At 49.1% G+C, this 18,985-nt stretch overlaps 1 protein-coding gene across 8 annotated transcripts in view; it reads right to left on the reverse strand.

Moving 5' to 3' along the window:
- LOC118359337 (centrosome-associated protein CEP250-like) overlaps window positions 1-18,985 on the reverse strand; it is a 216,902-nt gene that overhangs the window by 131,463 nt on the left and 66,454 nt on the right. For 6 of the 8 annotated variants that reach the window (XM_052481645.1, XM_052481634.1, XM_052481616.1 and 3 more), the window contains exons 6-7: window positions 4,092-4,238; window positions 3,704-3,808 (exon numbers count right to left, since the gene is read on the reverse strand). The exons of 1 other annotated variant lie outside the window; for it this stretch is intronic. In XM_052481645.1, coding sequence (XP_052337605.1) covers window positions 3,704-3,808; window positions 4,092-4,238 — 252 coding nt within the window. The remainder of the gene's footprint in view (window positions 1-3,703; window positions 3,809-4,091; window positions 4,239-18,985) is intronic. One more of the 8 variants, XM_052481617.1, reaches the window with a different exon arrangement.

Raw genomic sequence — 18,985 nt, forward strand, 5'->3', positions numbered from 1 at the left:
TAATTCTATGTAGGCAGCAGTGACTGAATGATCACATTCATATACTGCAATCAACAGGGGGAAAACAACTTATTCATTACTGTTCTGTAATCAACAACAGCCTGTTTTCCCTCCCATGGAAATGGACATCGTCCTATTCAGACAGAGAGGGCCTTGATGAGCTTCTCATCACCACCTCATCATCACCCATCATCCATTAGACCCCCCTTTCTCTCTCTGCTGACCGTCAGTTTCTCTACTCTGGGAAACTATTCTGAGGAGAGGAAGAGGAGGGCAAATCTTTTCAGAGTGACATTGGAGAAAGTCTGCCTTTTGAGTGAAGAGAGGCAATATTAACAACAATAGAGAAATGAATAAGACAGCCAGGCGGCCCGAAGGTTGGGCTGTGGGGGGAGTGATGGGGAGTACGGTGTTGGGGGGGTTGTAGTATTGTGGATGGGGGTACTGCTGGCAAAGGAGGGTGAGGAGGAGAGGGAGGAGGAGGGAGAGGTGATAAGTGCACGATTTCCTCGGCGGCTGTGTGGTGCTGCAGCCGCACCGCTGTCACACGTCAGAGGGAGCAAATCAAAGGCAGCTCTTTTGATGAATATAAAACAGATTCCTGCTGGGAAGCACTCTGCCTCTCCCTCTCTCTAATCACAGAGCCGCAGCACAGAGCAATCCCCCCAGCCCTGCACAAAATGAAAGAAGAGTGGAAACAAGGAGAAGGGGACGGAGAGCACACACAATCACAACAAAGCCTGCTTTAGAATGGCAATAAACATTGGTCCTCTGGAGAGGTCTGCACAGGTCTGCACAGTGTGGTGTCGGGAGGAGATGGAACAGCATAAAGCTTTCTATTCCCTCTCAAACAACACAATGTACATGTCTCATCTGAAAACAATGGCCAACCCAGCAGCTGGTATGTATACCACACCTGCATCAGTGCCTGTGGCTTCAGAAGTGATAAAGGCTTTAGTTTTGTTCAAATTATGTCTACATTTTCAAATAATAGTCAAATCAACACATTTTAGTCAAACGTATGACACAAAGAAGCTAATGTATTGAGTGAGCAATGAGAATCCTCTCCTTTTTCAGAGAATGCTCTCCATAAAACATGAGACCAAATTGTCATTAGCTCAATCTCTTTCATAGACGAGGCAAAACAGCTCTTAACAGGCATAGCGTGTGTGTGTGTGTGTGTGTGTGTGTGTGTGAGCTTGTGTGTCTGGGTAAGTGTGCGTACGCCTGTCCCTTTTCAACGCCCCTACTGTGTTCTAGGAGTGGGGTCCCATAGCATCCCCTACTACATAGGATTTATTGTCGAGTGAGACCACTTCACTCTCCTCCTTAACCTCTCCTTTCATTACTGCTCCCCATACGGGTGGCTGTGGACAGAACAGCCCTTATGCTCCAGACTGCAGGCTGAAACCAGCCACAGAGAAGCCCACCACCTAGCACTTTCCCTGGGTCCTGCTGCATCCCTCTGTCCGTCCCCCCAGTGGGGCACCTAACTATCCTCCTTGTAGGAGTCCAAATTCATCAAATAAGAGACAGCGGGCGCTGCAAATATCCCATCTACTGCAACACACTCTAGAACTGGCTAGCTCATTACCACCCAGTCCTTTTGTGCAGTAGATGGGTTCAATCAGGTCAAATACTAGTGGCCAAAGAAAGGTAGGGAGGTTAAGACCTCATTTATTGGTAACTAGTTCTACCCCTCCTCTGCACCTCCTCTAAATCCAGCGTGGTTCCCTGCGTGTCCAGACCCCAGCTCAGCCAGCCTCCCCTGGGCAGCTCTCCTCTACTGCTCCCCAGGCAGCGCTTGTCTGTGGCACCGGAGCCTGCTCCCACCCAGGCCCTGAAAGTGACACATGCGTGGGTGTCGCCGACGTGTCACCTTCCTGCCCGCTGAAGTATGAGGCAATTTCCTGCGAGTGGCGCATGGCGAGGGAGAGCGAGGGGCTAGGCGCGACCCAGCTCCACCGTTCTCTATGATACTGTCAAGGAAGAGTAATGGCTTTCTGCAGCGGCAGCCACTACCAAACTAATGTTGTGTGACTTTGGCTCTCCTTTCCAATGCATTTCCTCCACATTGAGAGAGGGAAAGAGAGAAGGAAAAGGGATGAGAGGTGAGGAGAAGAGAAGAGAGGAAAAGGCAGCAGTGATGGAGAACATAGTCAGCAATCCCATAGATTCCTTCAGTGTAAGAATATTCTGTTTCAGCACCAAAGACATTCTCTCTTACACAACAACATCCTCTCTTACACAAAGACAATGCTGTTTCACTAAAACACCAAATACATGACAGGAACATTTCTCTCATTTGCATATGTTTTCTATGGCTCCCTCTATTCTCTACCATCTGGCTATGAGTCTGTTTCCTCCTCCACCCCCACGCAGCCAAACAGGATACCAGTCAGTGCTCTGTGAGCCCACCGGGGATGCCTGACTAATCAACAAGCCAATTCAACCAATCAGGAAGGTTCTAACTAACATTTGGATGATTTGAAGGTCAAAATCCACCAGAGAGAAAAACAATCATATATCAATCTACCTACCATCTCTGAGGACTAATAGGCCAATCTACCTACAATCTCTGAGGACTAATAGGCCAATCTACCTACCATCTCTGAGGACTAATAGGCCAATCTACCTACCATCTCTGAGGACTAATAGGCCAATCTACCTACCATCTCTGAGGACTAATAGGCCAATCTACCTACCATCTCTGAGGACTAATAGGACAATCTACCTACCATCTCTGAGGCTATGTCCGTAATTACACAGAAGTCATTGTACCTGACCTCACAAATTCAATAAGCAATGAAGAGAAGTTGTCTCATTATTTTCTCACAATTTCCATATTAAATGCAAACAAAAGGAACTCTAAAAAGCACTCTTTCCAGGGACCTGCATAGTTCCCTACTTAAACTCTCTGCCTTCTTCTGCTGCTGCACACGCAATTGCGATCCAATCCCATCCAGAAATTATAAGGTTATTTTACAGAATTACAGCCTGATTAAAATTGCACAATATTAGAGTTAATTGACTCCCATCATGGTCTCTGGGCTGCCTGACAGATGTGTGGAGACGTCAAGAGTTAGGTGCAGAGAGGGGGACAGAGCTGCTATTCAGGCTGGCCCTGACTCCCACATTGGGGCCATCAGAACCCAGGCCACATGTGCCATCATTAGAGCCCCTCTCAACAAACACTGGTCTCAAAGATCTACAGCTCTACAGGGGAAATCCTGATCTCCAACCCATGACACCACACAGACAGACCATACAGACAGACCATACAGACAGACCGTGTGAGAGACTGAGTCACCATGTACGGATGCGTTCATCTGGAAATGAGGGTTTAATGTGATTTATGTGTGAATGCGTAGGCTTGTACAGGAATGTTAATAACAACAGGATGACTGATGAAATGTAATGAGTCTTAGAATAGAGAAAATGAACACAATATAACTGGAACTTTATAGGACTAGCTTACATTTCAAATCACATGGTAATGTACTTGTTTGCACAGAGAAATGACATTTGGATGAAAATTTAAGACTTGAAAAGCCCAGACTGGATCCAAGTTCATTATATGTTCACTGATGCATTGTTAGACCTTACAGCCTATATAAAACGTAGGTCAGGTAGTAGATCATGTCCTGTGGAACGTATAACAGTACATGTACAGTATATGCATGAACACTGTGCTTTAACCCACTTTCCCTGCTGTACTCACGCCCCCACACAGGGTTGCGCTGCTGATGCCCACTCGAACAGCCACCTCCTGTCTCAGCTGGCCAATGGTCTCCTCAGAGCTCCTGACCTGCCATCAAGACAACCACACAGCACATCCTTCACTGTACCACACCAATGGGTTACAAGTACAACTGTAGATTAGACCAATGTAGGTTTCATTATGCTGATGAAGCAATTGCATCCTCTTGTCAATAGTGTGTTCAAAATGTGATTAAAAGTGATTAAATGAGGTTAACATGTTGATGTACTAGTTCTATTTGATCTTGACCAGAAGTGGACAAGTGTTTCCCAACAGAATTGGCCAGTCCTGAACTAGACCTGTCTGGGTGGTAATAGATCCCCAGCCCTACCTGGTCAGTGAGCTGCTTCACCCTGCTCTCCAGCTGGTGGAGCTCCTGCAGCTGTGTCAGCTTGTCCTGGTCCTTCCTGGTCATCTCCTGGTGCAGCTCTGTGATGGTGTCCTGCAGCTCCTGGACCTGGGCTTCACGCTCCTCCACCTGATACAAATACAGTGCCTTGCAAAAGTATTCGGCCCCCTTGAACTTTGCGACCTTTTGCCACATTTCAGGCTTCAAACATAAAGATATAAAACTGTATTTTTTTGTGAAGAACCAACAAGTGGGACACAATCATGAAGTGGAACAACATTTATTGGATATTTCAAACTTTTTTAACATATCAAAAACTGAAAAATTGGGCGTGCAAAATTATTCAGCCCCTTTACTTTCAGTGCAGCAAACTCTCTCCAGAAGTTCAGTGAGGATCTGTGAATGATCCAATGTTGACCTAAATGACTAATGATGATAAATACAATCCACCTGTGTGTAATCAAGTCTCCGTATAAATGCACCTGCACTGTGATAGTCTCAGAGGTCCGTTAAAAGCGCAGAGAGCATCATGAAGAACAAGGAACACACCAGGCAGGTCCGAGATACTGTTGTGAAGAAGTTTAAAGCCGGATTTGGATACAAAAAGATTTCCCAAGCTTTAAACATCCCAAGGAGCACTGTGCAAGCGATAATATTGAAATGGAAGGAGTATCAGACCACTGCAAATCTACCAAGACCTGGCCGTCCCTCTAAACTTTCAGCTCATACAAGGAGAAGACTGATCAGAGATGCAGCCAAGAGGCCCATGACCACTCTGGATGAACTGCAGAGATCTACAGCTGAGGTGGGAGACTCTGTCCATAGGACAACAATCAGTCGTATATTGCACAAATCTGGCCTTTATGGAAGAGTGGCAAGAAGAAAGCCATTTCTTAAAGATATCCATAAAAAGTGTCGTTTAAAGTTTGCCACAAGCCACCTGGGAGACACACCAAACATGTGGAAGAAGGTGCTCTGGTCAGATGAAACCAAAATTGAACTTTTTGGCAACAATGCTAAATTTTATGTTTGGCGTAAAAGCAACACAGCTCATCACCCTGAACACCCCATCCCCACTGTCAAACATGGTGGTGGCAGCATCATGGTTTGGGCCTGCTTTTCTTCAGCAGGGACAGGAAGATGGTTAAAATTGATGGGAAGATGGATGGAGCCAAATACAGGACCATTCTGTGTCACGTTCTGACCTTTATTTTCTGTGTTTTGTGTTTAGTTAGTATGGTCAGGGCGTGAGTTGGGTGGGCAGTCTATGTTTGTTTGTCTAGGTTTTGGGAATTTCTATGTTTCGGCCTAGTATGGTTCTCAATCAGAGGCAGGTGTCATTAGTTGTCTCTGATTGAGAATCATACTTAGGTGGCGTGGGTTTCACTGTGTGTTTGTGGGTGATTGTTTCCTGTCTCTGTGTATGCACCAGATAGGACTGTAATTTGAGTTTTCACGTTTTCTTGTTTTGTTAGTTTGTTCATGTGTACCTTATATCATTAAAAAAGTACCATGGAAAATTACCACGCCGCGTATTGGTCCTCTGATCCGTTTCGCCTCTCTTCTTCGGAAGAAGAGGAGGCAACTCGTTACAGAATCACCCACCACAATCGGACCAAGCGGCGTGGTAAAGGACAGCGACGACAGCAGCAGCAGCAGCAACAACAGCGGCCAGCATCACAGGAGGAATGGACATGGGAGGATGTATTGGACGGCAAGGGTTGCTACACCTGAGATCCTGGCGGGAAGGGAGCCTTCCATGGGAACAGGTGGAGGCAGCTAGGAAAGCCACGGAGGCAGCGAAAGCTGAGCGGCGGCAATATGAGGAGCCAGCACGGCAGTGCGACAGGTACGAGAGGCAGCCCCAAATTTTTTTTTTTTGGGGGCACACGAGGTGTGATACTAAGCCAGGTAGCAGACCTGAGCTCACTCCTCGTGCTTATTATGAGCAGCGCATTACTGGTCAGGCACCGTGTTATGCGGTTGAGCGCACGGTGTCGCCAGTGCGTGTCCATAGCCCGGTGCGCTATAGGGCAGCCCCCCGAGAGTGCCATGCGAGTGTGGGCATTGAGCCAGGGCGTATGGTGCCTGCTCAGCGGGTCTGGTTACGCAGTCTGGGTCCAGGTTATCCTGCGCCGGCTCTGCGTGCTGTGTCTCCGGGCGCTGGGAGGGTGCAGTGCGTCCTCTGCCTGCGCTCCGCTCGTACCGGGCAACTGTGGGAGTGGAGCCTAGGGGAGAGGTGCGTGTAGTAAGCACTAGATCTCCCGTGCTTACCCACAGCCCGGTTCAACCTGTGCCTGCACTTTTGAAGTAGTTGTCCAGCCTGGGGAAGTGGTGCCAAGGTTGCGCACCAGAGCTCCAGTGCTCCCCCACAGCCCGGTCTTTCAGGCTCCTCCTAACACCAAGCCTCCTGAAAGTCTCCCCAGCCTGGTAGTTCCTGTGGCAGCCCCACGCACCAGGCTGTCTCTCAGTCTCCTCCCTGCAGGTGCTCCCGCCTGTCCGGCGCCGCTGCCGGAGCCTCCCGCCTGTCCGGAGCCTCCCGCCTGTCCGGCGCCGCTGCCGGAGCCTCCCGCCTGTCCGGCGCCGCTGCCGGAGCCTCCCGCCTGTCCGGCGCCGCTGCCGGAGCGTCCCGCCTGTCCGGAGCCTCCCGCCTGTCCGGCGCCGCTGCCGGAGCCTCCCGCCTGTCCGGCGCCGCTGCCGGAGCCTCCCGCCTGTCCGGCGCCGCTGCCGGAGCCTCCCGCCTGTCCGGCGCCGCTGCCGGAGCCTCCCGCCTGTCCGGCGCCGCTGCCGGAGCCTCCCGCCTGTCCGGCGCCGCTGCCGGAGCCTCCCGCCTGTCCGGAGCCTCCCGCCTGTCTGGCGCCGCTGCCGGAGCCTCCCGCCTGTCCGGCGCCGCTGCCGGAGCCTCCCGCCTGTCCGGCGCCGCTGCCGGAGCCTCCCGCCTGTCCGGCGCTGCTGCCGGAGCGTCCCGCCTGTCCGGCGCCGCTGCTGGAGCGTCCCGCCTGTCTGGCGCCGCTGCCGGAGCGTCCCGCCTGTCTGGCGCCGCTGCCGGAGCGTCCCCTCCTGTCCGGCGCCGCTGCTGGAGCGTCCCGCCTGTCTGGCGCCGCTGCCGGAGCGTCCCGCCTGTCTGGCGCCGCTGCCGGAGCGTCCCTCCTGTCCGGCGCCGCTGCTGGAGCGTCCCGCCTGTCCGGCGCCGCTGCCTCCTGTAGCAGCTCCACGCACCAGGCTGTCTCTCTGTCTCCTCTCTGCAGGTGCTCCCGCCTGTCCGGCGCCGTTGCCGGAGCCTCCCGCCTGTCCGACGCCGCTGCCGGAGCCTCTCGCCTGTCCGGCGCCGCTGCCGGAGCCTCCCGCCTGTCCGGCGCTGCTGCCGGAGCCTCCCGCCTGTCCGGCGCTGCTGCCGGAGCGTCCCGCCTGTCCGGCGCCGCTGCCGGAGCGTCCCGCCTGTCCGGCGCCGCTGCCGGAGCCCCTCAGCCCAGAGGCGCCAGAGCCCCTCAGCCCAGAGGCGCCAGAGCCCCTCAGCCCAGAGGCGCCAGAGCCCCTCAGCCCAGAGGCGCCAGAGCCCCTCAGCCCAGAGGCGCCAGAGCCCCTCAGCCCAGAGGCGCCAGAGCCCCTGTCCCTCTGTCCAGAGCCCCTGTCCCTCTGTCCAGAGCCCCTGCCCCTCTGTCCCGAGCTGCCCCTCTGTCCAGTGGGGTCATTGAGAGGGGTTGCCATGGTGAGAAAGCCACGGAGGCGGAAAATGAGGCGGACAAAGACAAGGGTGAAGTGGGGTCCGCGTCCCGCGCCAGAACCGCCACCGCGGACAGACGCCCACCCAGACCCTCCCCTATAGGTCAAGGTTTTGCGGCCGGGAGTCCGCACCTTTGGGGGGGGGTACTGTCACGTTCTGACCTTTATTTTCTGTGTTTTGTGTTTAGTTAGTATGGTCAGGCGTGAGTTGGGTGGGCAGTCTATGTTTGTTTGTCTAGGTTTTGGGAATTTCTATGTTTCGGCCTAGTATGGTTCTCAATCAGAGGCAGGTGTCATTAGTTGTCTCTGATTGAGAATCATACTTAGGTGGCGTGGGTTTCACTGTGTGTTTGTGGGTGATTGTTTCCTGTCTCTGTGTGTGCACCAGATAGGACTGTAATTTGAGTTTTCACGTTTTCTTGTTTTGTTAGTTTTGTTCATGTGTACCTTATATCATTAAAAAGTACCATGGAAAATTACCACGCCGCGTATTGGTCCTCTGATCCGTTTCGCCTCTCTTCTTCGGAAGAAGAGGAGGCGTTACATTCTGGAAGAAAACCTGATGGAGTCTGCAAAAGACCTGAGACTGGGACGGAGATTTGTCTTCCAACAAGACAATGATCCAAAACATAAAGCAAAATCTACAATGGAATGGTTCAAAAATAAACATATCCAGGTGTTAGAATGGCCAAGTCAAAGTCCAGACCTGAATCCAATCGAGAATCTGTGGAAAGAACTGAAAACTGCTGTTCACAAATGCTCTCCATCCAACCTCACTGAGCTCGAGCTGTTTTGCAAGGAGGAATGGGAAAAAATGTCAGTCTCTCGATGTGCAAAACTGATAGAGACATACCCCAAGCGACTTACACCTGTAATCGCAGCAAAAGGTGGCGCTACAAAGTATTAACTTAAGGGGGCTGAATAATTTTTGCACGCCCAATTTTTCAGTTTTTGATTTGTTAAAAAAGTTTGAAATATCCAATAAATGTCGTTCCACTTGTTGTTGATTCTTCACAAAAAAATACAGTTTTATATCTTTATGTTTGAAGCCTGAAATGTGGCAAAAGGTCGCAAAGTTCAAGGGGGCCGAATACTTTCGCAAGGCACTGTAAACACAGGCCTAATTTGATATATGTTTACCTCCTCCCTTTCCTCCTTCTTTCCTTCCATCTATCCAGATTTCCTTGAGGTCATCACCAATTTCACACAGTAGGTTAGGTGAAAGCAAAGATTCCACTATTATTTTTGTCTGAACATGTCTGAACATGTCAGAAAGATATTATTTCAAAGAAGGAAAGAAACAGGGATTCATTTTAATATTATTGGAAGTCTGCAGCACTAAACTAAAACACAAAGCCTATTGAATGTCTCCAGAAGCAACTGAACATCAAAGTCGTCTATTACAGTAAAACACCAAATACAATACAGTTTGCACTCACATGTCGAACTATCAAGAGAGGCACATATAAAGAGAGGCACATCTCAAAGTAGATGTGCCAATTTCAGGTACAAGATTACATTTTTGTGGCAGAAGATACAATGTAATCAAACAATGTTACACAGATAAAATGCATGTCCTGTTCCTTATTACCAGCCAGTTGACACAGCATGGTAAGCAGCAGCGAATATAATTACGATTTAATTTTCCCTGGATGTCCATATTATATACACCTCAGTTGCTTATCAAATTAATGGCATACCTTTTTTATTTCATGTAAATTCACCAAGATACTTTTGAAAGCAATGTGCAGTTTTTTTTAGACAGTCCAAAAGCAAGTAGAGGACTATATCAGATAAATGATATGTTATAGAGTCCATTTCAAGGCTATACTAATACAGATGAAAAACATGATGTGTATTGTTTGTCCCATATTTCATCAAAGCATTTGCTCTCTACAAATGTAGTCGGAGAGGAACCGTATTAAAAATCTGTCGTAAAGAGAACAAGAGGCATCTCTCCCTCCTCTGAGGAGAAGAAAAAGCTACTCTGGTAGACAGAGTGGTGGGAGGATACATGGTAAATGCGTGGACAGCGACGGTGAGGGCTCTCAACAACTGTCACACCACTCTGTGTATATCTAGTATATCTATATCAAGTATTCATCCTTTAAAAAAGAAAAATAAGTTTTATGGCTGACATCAAAGCAACACATATGCGTCCTGTTTTTCACACGAAAAGTGCATGGTCATCTCCATGTCCTAAAAGTATGCTGGTAAGTTCTCGCATCGAATATGAAAAGCAAACACAAGAATAGGCTATCTTTTGGTGCAGGTTACTGCAAGAGAATGCACACAATACGAGGATATCATCTTTTAGTTTACTGGACATTTGTATCACAGAAGAAATATTATGTGGCAACCACCAAATGCACACTGTCTAAATGTGATGGAAATTCCAGTAGTTGTTTTCTTCAATATCATAATTAGGCAAGAAGTTATGCATCAGGGACATTTTAGCCTAATGCTTGGCATGATGATAAACATTAATTCCGGTATCTCATGAGATGTCCATCTCACCAGTTTTCTAAGGTTTGCTTTCTATAATGCAAAGCAGTGCCATATAATTCCCATTTCCAAAAATAGTTTTTAAACAAGACGTTATTATAGACCACCACCACCTATCCTCCTACAGCCCATTACAATTCAGATCACTCCCCTCTAAAAGCTGAACCACCTCACATCTCCCTGGGTGGTTCTGATTTGATGCTGAGGTTTTAAAGGCACACTAATATTAATGGTACTGTCAGCAGTTTAATGAACTGGCCACACAGCTCACTGGGCTGATGCTTTGACAGATAATTCACACCGTTTTATTCCCGCCTTCTAGCAATATTACAGGGCCAGCTTTACCTCGCCTGACATCTGTGTGAGGTCTTACCTGCCAGGGCTAAACTGGGAAGGTATCTGAAGAATTCAGTTCCATGGAAATGTGGGTGTAGAAACCCCTCTCTCAATCACGCATACAATGTACATTTTGTATAATAACTACATTATATACCCTGATTGATATGAACAAGGTTACCTAAGGTTAAATGTTATTTCTTATAACCACAGAGTCATACACACAATCATGTCCATGCACAGATACTAGAAATCCATACAACTGGCATGGGATTGACAGAGAATAAAGAGGAAAACACTGAGCTAGTAGTAAGAGACAGGAAGAGACAGAGGAGATAGGGAGGAGGAGAGGAGATGGGTAAGAGGAGAGGAGATGGGGAGGAGGAGAGGAGATGGGGAGGAGGAGAGGAGATGGGGAGGAGGAGGAGATGGGGAGGAGGAGAGGAGATGGGGAGGGAGAGATGGGTAAGAGGAGAGGAGATGGGGAGGAGGAGAGGAGATGGGGAGGAGGAGAGGAGATGGGGAGGAGGAGAGGAGATGGGGAGGAGGAGAGGAGATGGGGAGGAGGAGAGGAGATGGGGAGGAGGAGAGGAGATGGGGAGGAGGGAGGAGATGGGGAGGAGGAGAGGAGATGGGGAGGAGGAGGGAGATGGGGAGGAGGGAGGAGATGGGGAGGAGGAGAGGAGATGGGGAGGAGGAGGAGATGGGGAGGAGAGGAGATAGGGAGGAGGAAGAGATAGGGAGAAGGAAGAGAGGGAGGAGGAAGAGATAGGGAGGAGGAAAGGAGATGGGGAGGAAGAGAGGAGATGGGGAGGAGGAGAGGAGATGGGGAAGAGGAGAGGAGATGGGGAGGAGGAGAGGAGATGGGGAGGAGATGGGGAGGAGAGGAGATGGGGAGAAGGAAGAGATGGGGAGGAGGAGAGGAGATGGGGAGGAGGAGAGGAGATGGGGAGGAGGAGAGGAGATGGGGAGGAGGAGGAGATAGGGAGGGAGAGATAGGGAGAAGGAAGAGATAGGGAGGAGGAAGAGATAGGGAGGAGGAAAGGAGATGGGGAGGAAGAGAGGAGATGGGGATGGGGAGGAGGAGATGAGATGGGGGGGAGGAGGAGGAGATGAGATGGGGAGGAGGGGAGGAGATGGGGAGGAGAGATAGGGAGATGAGATGGGGGGAGGAGGAGATAGGGAGAGAGATAGGGAGAGAAGAGATAGGGAGGAGGAAGAGATAGGGAGGAGGAGAGGAGATGGGGAGAAGGAGAGGAGATGGGGAGAAGAGAGGAGATGGGGGAGAAGGAGAGAGATAGGGAGGAGGAGAGGAGATGGGTAAGAGGAGAGGAGATGGGGAGGAGGAGAGGAGATGGGGGTAGGGAGGAGATGGGGAGAAGGGAGGAGATGGGGAGGAGGGAGGAGATGGGGAGATAGGAGATGGGGAGGAGAGGAGATGGGGGGAGGGAGGAGATGAGATGGGGAGGAGGAGATGGGGAGGAGGAGAGGAGATGGGGGAGGAGGAGATGGGGAGGAGGGAGGAGGAGAGGAGATGGGGAGGAGAGGAGAGAAGAGATAGGGAGAAGGAAGAGATAGGGAGAAGGAAGATAGGGAGGAGGAAGAGATAGGGAGATAGGAGATGGGGAGAAGAAGAGATAGGGAGGAGGAAGAGATGGGGAGGAGGGAGGAGATGGGGAGAAGGAGAGGAGATGGGGAGAAGGAGAGGAGATGGGGAGGAGATGGGGAGGAGGAGAGGAGATGGGGAGGAGGAGGAGAGATAGGGAGGAGAAGAGATAGGGAGAAGAAGAGAGAGAGGAAGAGATAGGGAGGAGGAAGAGATAGGGAGGAGGAAAGGAGATGGGGAGGAGGAGGAGATAGGGATGGGGAGGAGGAAGAGATGGGGAGGGAGGAGGAGAGGAGATGGGGGGAGGAGGAGATGAGATGGGGAGGAGGAGGAGATGAGATGGGGAGGAGAGATAGGGAGGAGGAGGAGATAGGGAGGAGGAAGAGATAGGGAGGAGGAAGAGATAGGGAGAGGAAGAGATGGGGAGGAGAGGAGATGGGGAGATGGGGAGGAGATGGGGAGGAGATGAGATGGGGAGGAGGAAGAGATAGGGAGGAGGAGAGGAGATAGGGAGGAGGAAAGGAAATGGGGAGGAGGAGATAGGGAGGAGGAAGAGATAGGGAGGAGGAGAGGAGATGGGGAGGAGGAGATGAGATGGGGAGGAGGAGGAGATGAGATGGGGAGGAGAGATAGGGAGGAGGAGAGGAGATGGGGAGGAGGAGAGATGGGGAGGAGAGATGGGGAGGAGGAGAGGAGATGGGGAGGAGAGGAGAGGAGATAGGGAGGAGGACACTCCTCTACCTGCCCTCTGCCAGAGGTTGCCTTTCAACCCATTTATTTGTTCACATCGAACCGTTGCATCAATGCCTTGTTGTTGCATCTACCATCTCTGAAGCTCAGTTGGTAGAGCATGATGCTTGCAACACCAAAATGGTGGGTTCGATTCCCAGGACCACCCATATGTAAAATGTCTTTGCGCATGACTATGTCACTTTGCATAAAAGCGTCTGCTAAATGGCATATATTATTACATTACCACCTGTACTAATAGTAACCCTCTACACCTACACAGGATCAGCCCAGTCCAGCAGGTTCCCACTGCATCATGGACATGTGTGAACATCTGTGTGGGTTTAAAGGGGCTGTAACACACTCCTCATTATCTTGAGTTTGACCCAATGCTACCAACACCAGGCCTGCCCAGGAGACCAGTGTGATTTGGTATTCTTCTTCCTGAATCTGAGCATTAGGGGTCTCTTTGATCTCTCACCGCTGTGACAAAGCTGCAGCACCAGGGCTCCTAAATGATCCTCTCGCAGTTTAGCCAGCATGCACCAACATCAAGTAGGGCAGGGAGAATACGCAGATAACCGCAATACGTTTTTAAAAGAGACAAGCATAAAATGTGCTCAATGTAATTAACCAAAATAAGCTAGAGGCAGGCATGGGGCTCAAAAGCATAAAGAAAAAGATAAACGCCAGCGTTTCGTAGATTACTCTTAAAAATGAGTATTTCACACGATAAACACTGTACATATCATCTGGTAATTTCCATTAAAGGTTATTTGTTATCTTCAGGCGCCCAGAAAGGACTCCTATTGTCTTGATCTTTAGAGGTTTCAGATCCCTTCATTAACATGCTAATTGCGTTCTGGTCCGCAGAAAGATATTAAAGAGGGAGGCGTGTGGAGAGGCTCTTTGTCCTGTCAGGGCCCTGGGACTTCTCTCCGCTCGCTCACTGCCTGATAAAAACAGGATGATATTAGTTCTTGAGACTCTCCTTCAACGAGGTGGAGGGAGTCCATGGTGAGCTCTGCCAAATTAGAGGAGTCTTGTTGTGTGTGAGGGCGCAGCTGCTACCCCCCCTGCCTTACACAGTCCAACTGTAACGTTCGTCTGAAGAAGTAGACCAAGGTGCAGCGTGGTACGTGTTCATGATTCTTTATTTTCTCAGAACACCAAACAAAACAACAAAAGAATAATGAACGTCACGTTCTGTAGGCTTCACAGAGCTAACAAAAAACAAGATCCCACAACATAGGTGGGAAAACAGGCTACCTAAGTATGATTCCCAATCAGAGACAACGATAGACAGCTGCCTCTGATTGGGAACCACACTCAGCCAAAACCAAAGAAATACAAAACATAGAATTAAAGAAGTCTACGCACCACTACACACGTCCGTACACACACACATCTCCAACATCTACAGTAAGTTCTAAATAACTACTGATTTATTTAACTACTAGTATGCAGACCAGAGTGCTTAGACCCAAACTGACTTGCTCAGGGAACTGCTAGAGAAGATATTCTGATTACCAGACACATAAGAGATGTGAATGACTGCTACCGTATACAGCTCCCCATATAAGTAGCTTCCACCCAATCTTTCCAGAATGCACATAGTAAGCATTTTGGCTTAATGTCAATGAGCCATATCTGTCTGTCTGTCTGCCACTACCACAGCACCATACACACATCATCACCATGACCCCCTCACCAGATAAATACCAGAGGTCACTCTTCTCATTCAGCAAGAAATCTAAATGATAATGACTCCTTATTAAAAATTATATTTGGAAGTGCACATAGGCTACATCAAAAGGTGCTGACATGGAGGGGCTGGGAGGATGGGGCTCACTGATAACCCACATCAAAGCACAGGCCGGGGGGGGGGGGCAGACAGAGACTGTGTCTGGGTACTGAGGCTGTTGCAGATGGGGTACCAAAATAAATCTAGCGCAACATTTACCAATTGCAATTTGGATAATGCTTTCACATTGAGATGCTCCATGTTATTTGCAAGCGTCCCCAAAAAATAGCATATGCACTCTGATGTTGGGAGGACGGTCTAAATTAAGCCAGAGTAGATGAGATTCAGTAGCTTGGGGAAATTATAAATGATAGCCCATGTAAAAAAAAAAAAACACACAAAAAAATAAAAATAAACAGTTGAAAAATACCAAAATAAAGGACATCATGGTATAAACCTCCAGTGGAGGACTAATGAATGTCCACCCCAAATGTGCACTTCAGCAAACAATCAGGCGTGGTGGATTAGCTGAAATTGGGCCGACTATAGGACACCTCCATTCCAGCACGGCACAGTCAACCTTTTAACGGCAGGCTGTTAGGTGATATCTGTCCGACCGTCGGCCTCTTCAGAGCTCTCCACCGTTTAAAACCCTTCCCTTTTCACACAGCCATTACAGCGCTTTAGGTGGGCCTGGCTGGCTGGATCACACTGCCATGAGAGAGGACTATTCAGTCAGGGAAGAGAAGAGTAGAGCAGAGCCCATCTACTGTTTGCTTAGTGAGAGTGCCAGGTTGTCAGCCCAGTGAAGAGTGCTTTAGAGCCATACTAACTGAAGTTCAACCATTGGGCTGCTGCTGAAGAGGTTTCAGTGTGGGGTTGAAACAGAACCAGGCCTGTGCCCAGACAGAGTCAAACACAGAGTGACGATGGGCTTACGAGAAGCTCCATCTCCCTCTAGGTGGACTGACTGGTCAGTGGCTCAGTTCTGACCTGCTGCTCTGCCTACAGTACCTATACTCCCTCCCCAGGGTCACCTTCTCTGTCCTGGTCAGTGGCTCAGTTCTGATCTGCTGCTCTGCCTACAGTACCTATACTCCCTCCCCAGGGTCACCTTCTCTGTCCTGGTCAGTGGCTCAGTTCTGATCTGCTGCTCTGCCTACAGTACCTATACTCCCTCCCCAGGGTCACCTTCTCTGTCCTGGTCAGTGGCTCAGTTCTGATCTGCTGCTCTGCCTACAGTACCTATACTCCCTCCCCAGGGTCACCTTCTCTGTCCTAGTCAGTGGCTCAGTTCTGATCTGCTGCTCCCCAGGGTCCTCCCCAGGGTCTCTGTCCTAGTCAGTGGCTCAGTTCTGATCTGCTGCATTCTCTGTCCTGGTCAGTGGCTCTCTGCTCTGCCTACAGTACCTATACTCCCTCCCCAGGGTCACCTTCTCTGTCCTGGTCAGTGGCTCAGTTCTGATCTGCTGCTCTGCCTACAGTACCTATACTCCCTCCCCAGGGTCACCTTCTCTGTCCTAGTCAGTGGCTCAGTTCTGATCTGCTGCTCTGCCTACAGTACCTACTCCCTCCCCAGGGTCACCTTCTCTGTCCTGTCAGTGGCTCAGTTCTGATCTGCTGCTCTGCCTACAGTACCTATACTCCCTCCCCAGGGTCACCTTCTCTGTCCTGGTCAGTGGCTCAGTTCTGATCTGCTCCCCAGGGCTCTGCCTGGTCAGTGGCTCAGTTCTATCTGCTGCTCTGCCTAGAGTACCTATACTCCCTCCCCAGGGTCACCTTCTCTGTCCTGGTCAGTGGCTCAGTTCTGATCTGCTGCTCTCTGTACCTATACTCCCTCCCCAGGGCTCTGTCCTGGTCACAGTTCTGATCTGCTGCTCTGCCTAGAGTACCTATACTCCCTCCCCAGGGTCACCTTCTCTGTCCTGGTCAGTGGCTCAGTTCTGATCTGCTGCTCTGCCTACAGTACCTATACTCCCTCCCCAGGGTCACCTTCTCTGTCCTAGTCAGTGGCTCAGTTCTGATCTGCTGCTCTGCCTACAGTACCTATACTCCCTCCCCAGGGTCACCTTCTCTGTCCTGGTCAGTGGCTCAGTTCTGATCTGCTGCTCTGCCTACAGTACCTACCCACCTCACACGGCCCATCTCCCCTCACATAGGAAGTCAGTCAGAAATAGGTCTGACCAACCTGATCAACCACTTCCCCTGGGCTGGCCACCCGCCTGCCTTAGCCTGACACAACACTGAAACCACCAGCCAGCCGCACATGCTCAGTCACAATGAAATCCCAGTCTGTCCGGGCGTCCTGCCTGCCTGCCTCTCAGTGACATCGACACAAGGCCAAGCCCTGGAGCTCTCTCCCTGGATCCTCACAACTACTGGAGGATGGATGAGCCAATCTATTATTTACATCAATCACTCAGTCAATCCAACCAACCAACTATAGGGACCTAGGCCATCTGTCTCCATATAAAGTACTAGTCCTACAGATATCTGGATCATAATCATAATGCTTGACAGTGTGCCAAAATGTAATGAAAGTGAATAAAAATGCATTGATTAGGAGCGAAACCAAATAAAAAAATCCAATAAGGAAATCTAATTAGTAATACCTTACCAAGATCACAGCCGAGTTACTAAAATTAATTGAAGTGAATTAAGTATTTGTGATGACAAACAGGTATTTCCCCTATTTTAGACAGTGGGCCGGGTCTTCAGTATGGAACAGCCCAGAGCCGTTGCCTATATGTATATACAGAGAGATGAGGCAACGGGAATGCTGACGTCTGACCTTCATACATCAATGGGGCGGGGAATCTGCTTGAGACGGCACTTCATTATACACCGCAATGCATTTTCCAATTACAAAGTATTATAATTATATTACACTTTAATAATAAGGATTCTACTGTATTACAAACTTGGCACAGCACCAAAATGTTCTGATGTATTATATAAGAAAGGGAGAAAAACAGCACACATCCTTCCGTTTTCATTTCATTAGGTATTCAATGAATTTCCAATTAGGATAGAAGGGGAGAGAAAGACAAAGCTTTCAAGTCTTTTTCATCATGCTCTAAGATATATGTTATTTGTTCAAATATTCCTCATATTCCTTCCTCTCTTCCCGTGAGTGAGTCAGAGGCATCTTTTTTAGAGAACAGGTGTTATCACGGAGGGAGGAACATGGGAGACATGCAGAGGGTTCAAACACCCACCACCATCCAGAGCATTACAATAAGAGAAAACAAAAACCAGCAATAATGAGAGCCTCTTCCTGTCTTCTCTTCCCCCTGCCCTGTACACCTGGATGGAAAGCAAGATGGAAGGAGAGCAGGGAGGAAGAGGCCTCCTCAACCTCATTCACACCAACACACTTCACATTCCACCCTCTGCCTTTCCTTTAAATCTCTCTATATCCCCAACTCCCCACCACCACCCCCCTCATGCCCACGCCTGCCCTCCCCAAGACAAGGGAATTTCAATCCTATTTCCTATCCTAGAACAAAACAGTCCACCCCCAATTATTAATGCATTTCAAAGCAGACATCATCATTTTTTCAGGGTGTTTTCTTTAAAAAATATATACTGAAACTCTTTATGGTCGACCCGGGGGTGCGGCCTCTCCTCTTCTCTTATGATCTTATTAGCATCGTATCTCCCACTGCCTACTGGGGAAAAGGCATTGCTATGTACTCTCTGTCTGTCTCTCTGACCTCTCGCTGGATGGAATTCATTTGGCCTTTCCCTCTTTCTTTACCTTGATTTGGCTGGAAAAGGGCAGTGAGTGGCTGCTGTCTGATACAGCTATTAAACATAAACACCATTAAATAAAAGAGAGGAAATAGGAGGCCTAAAAGATAAATGATCAAGCAGTTATATTATGCTTAAAAAGTGATATTCCTGTTTATCTACTCTGATCTGGCCCACTCCACTAATGTTTCAAATGTTTTTGCATTTTCAACCATTATAGAGAACAACCCTTGCCACTGTACATTGTACATATATCCTGTTGCCTAGTCACCTTACCCCTATACATATCTAAACCTACCACTCCTGGATCCCTGCAAATTGTAAATATGGTATTGGCACTAACCCTGGAACTGACTCTGTATATAGCTTACTTACTTTCTCGTGATCTTCTTATTTATATTTCATGTGTTTTTGTTCTACTTTACTTTTTTATTTTAAAATACTATAATAGCAGGTAGCCTAGTGGTTAAAGCGTTGGGC

The sequence above is a fragment of the Oncorhynchus keta genome, chromosome 2 (genome assembly GCF_023373465.1).
Source record: "Oncorhynchus keta strain PuntledgeMale-10-30-2019 chromosome 2, Oket_V2, whole genome shotgun sequence".
Taxonomy (NCBI): Eukaryota; Metazoa; Chordata; class Actinopteri; order Salmoniformes; family Salmonidae; genus Oncorhynchus; species Oncorhynchus keta.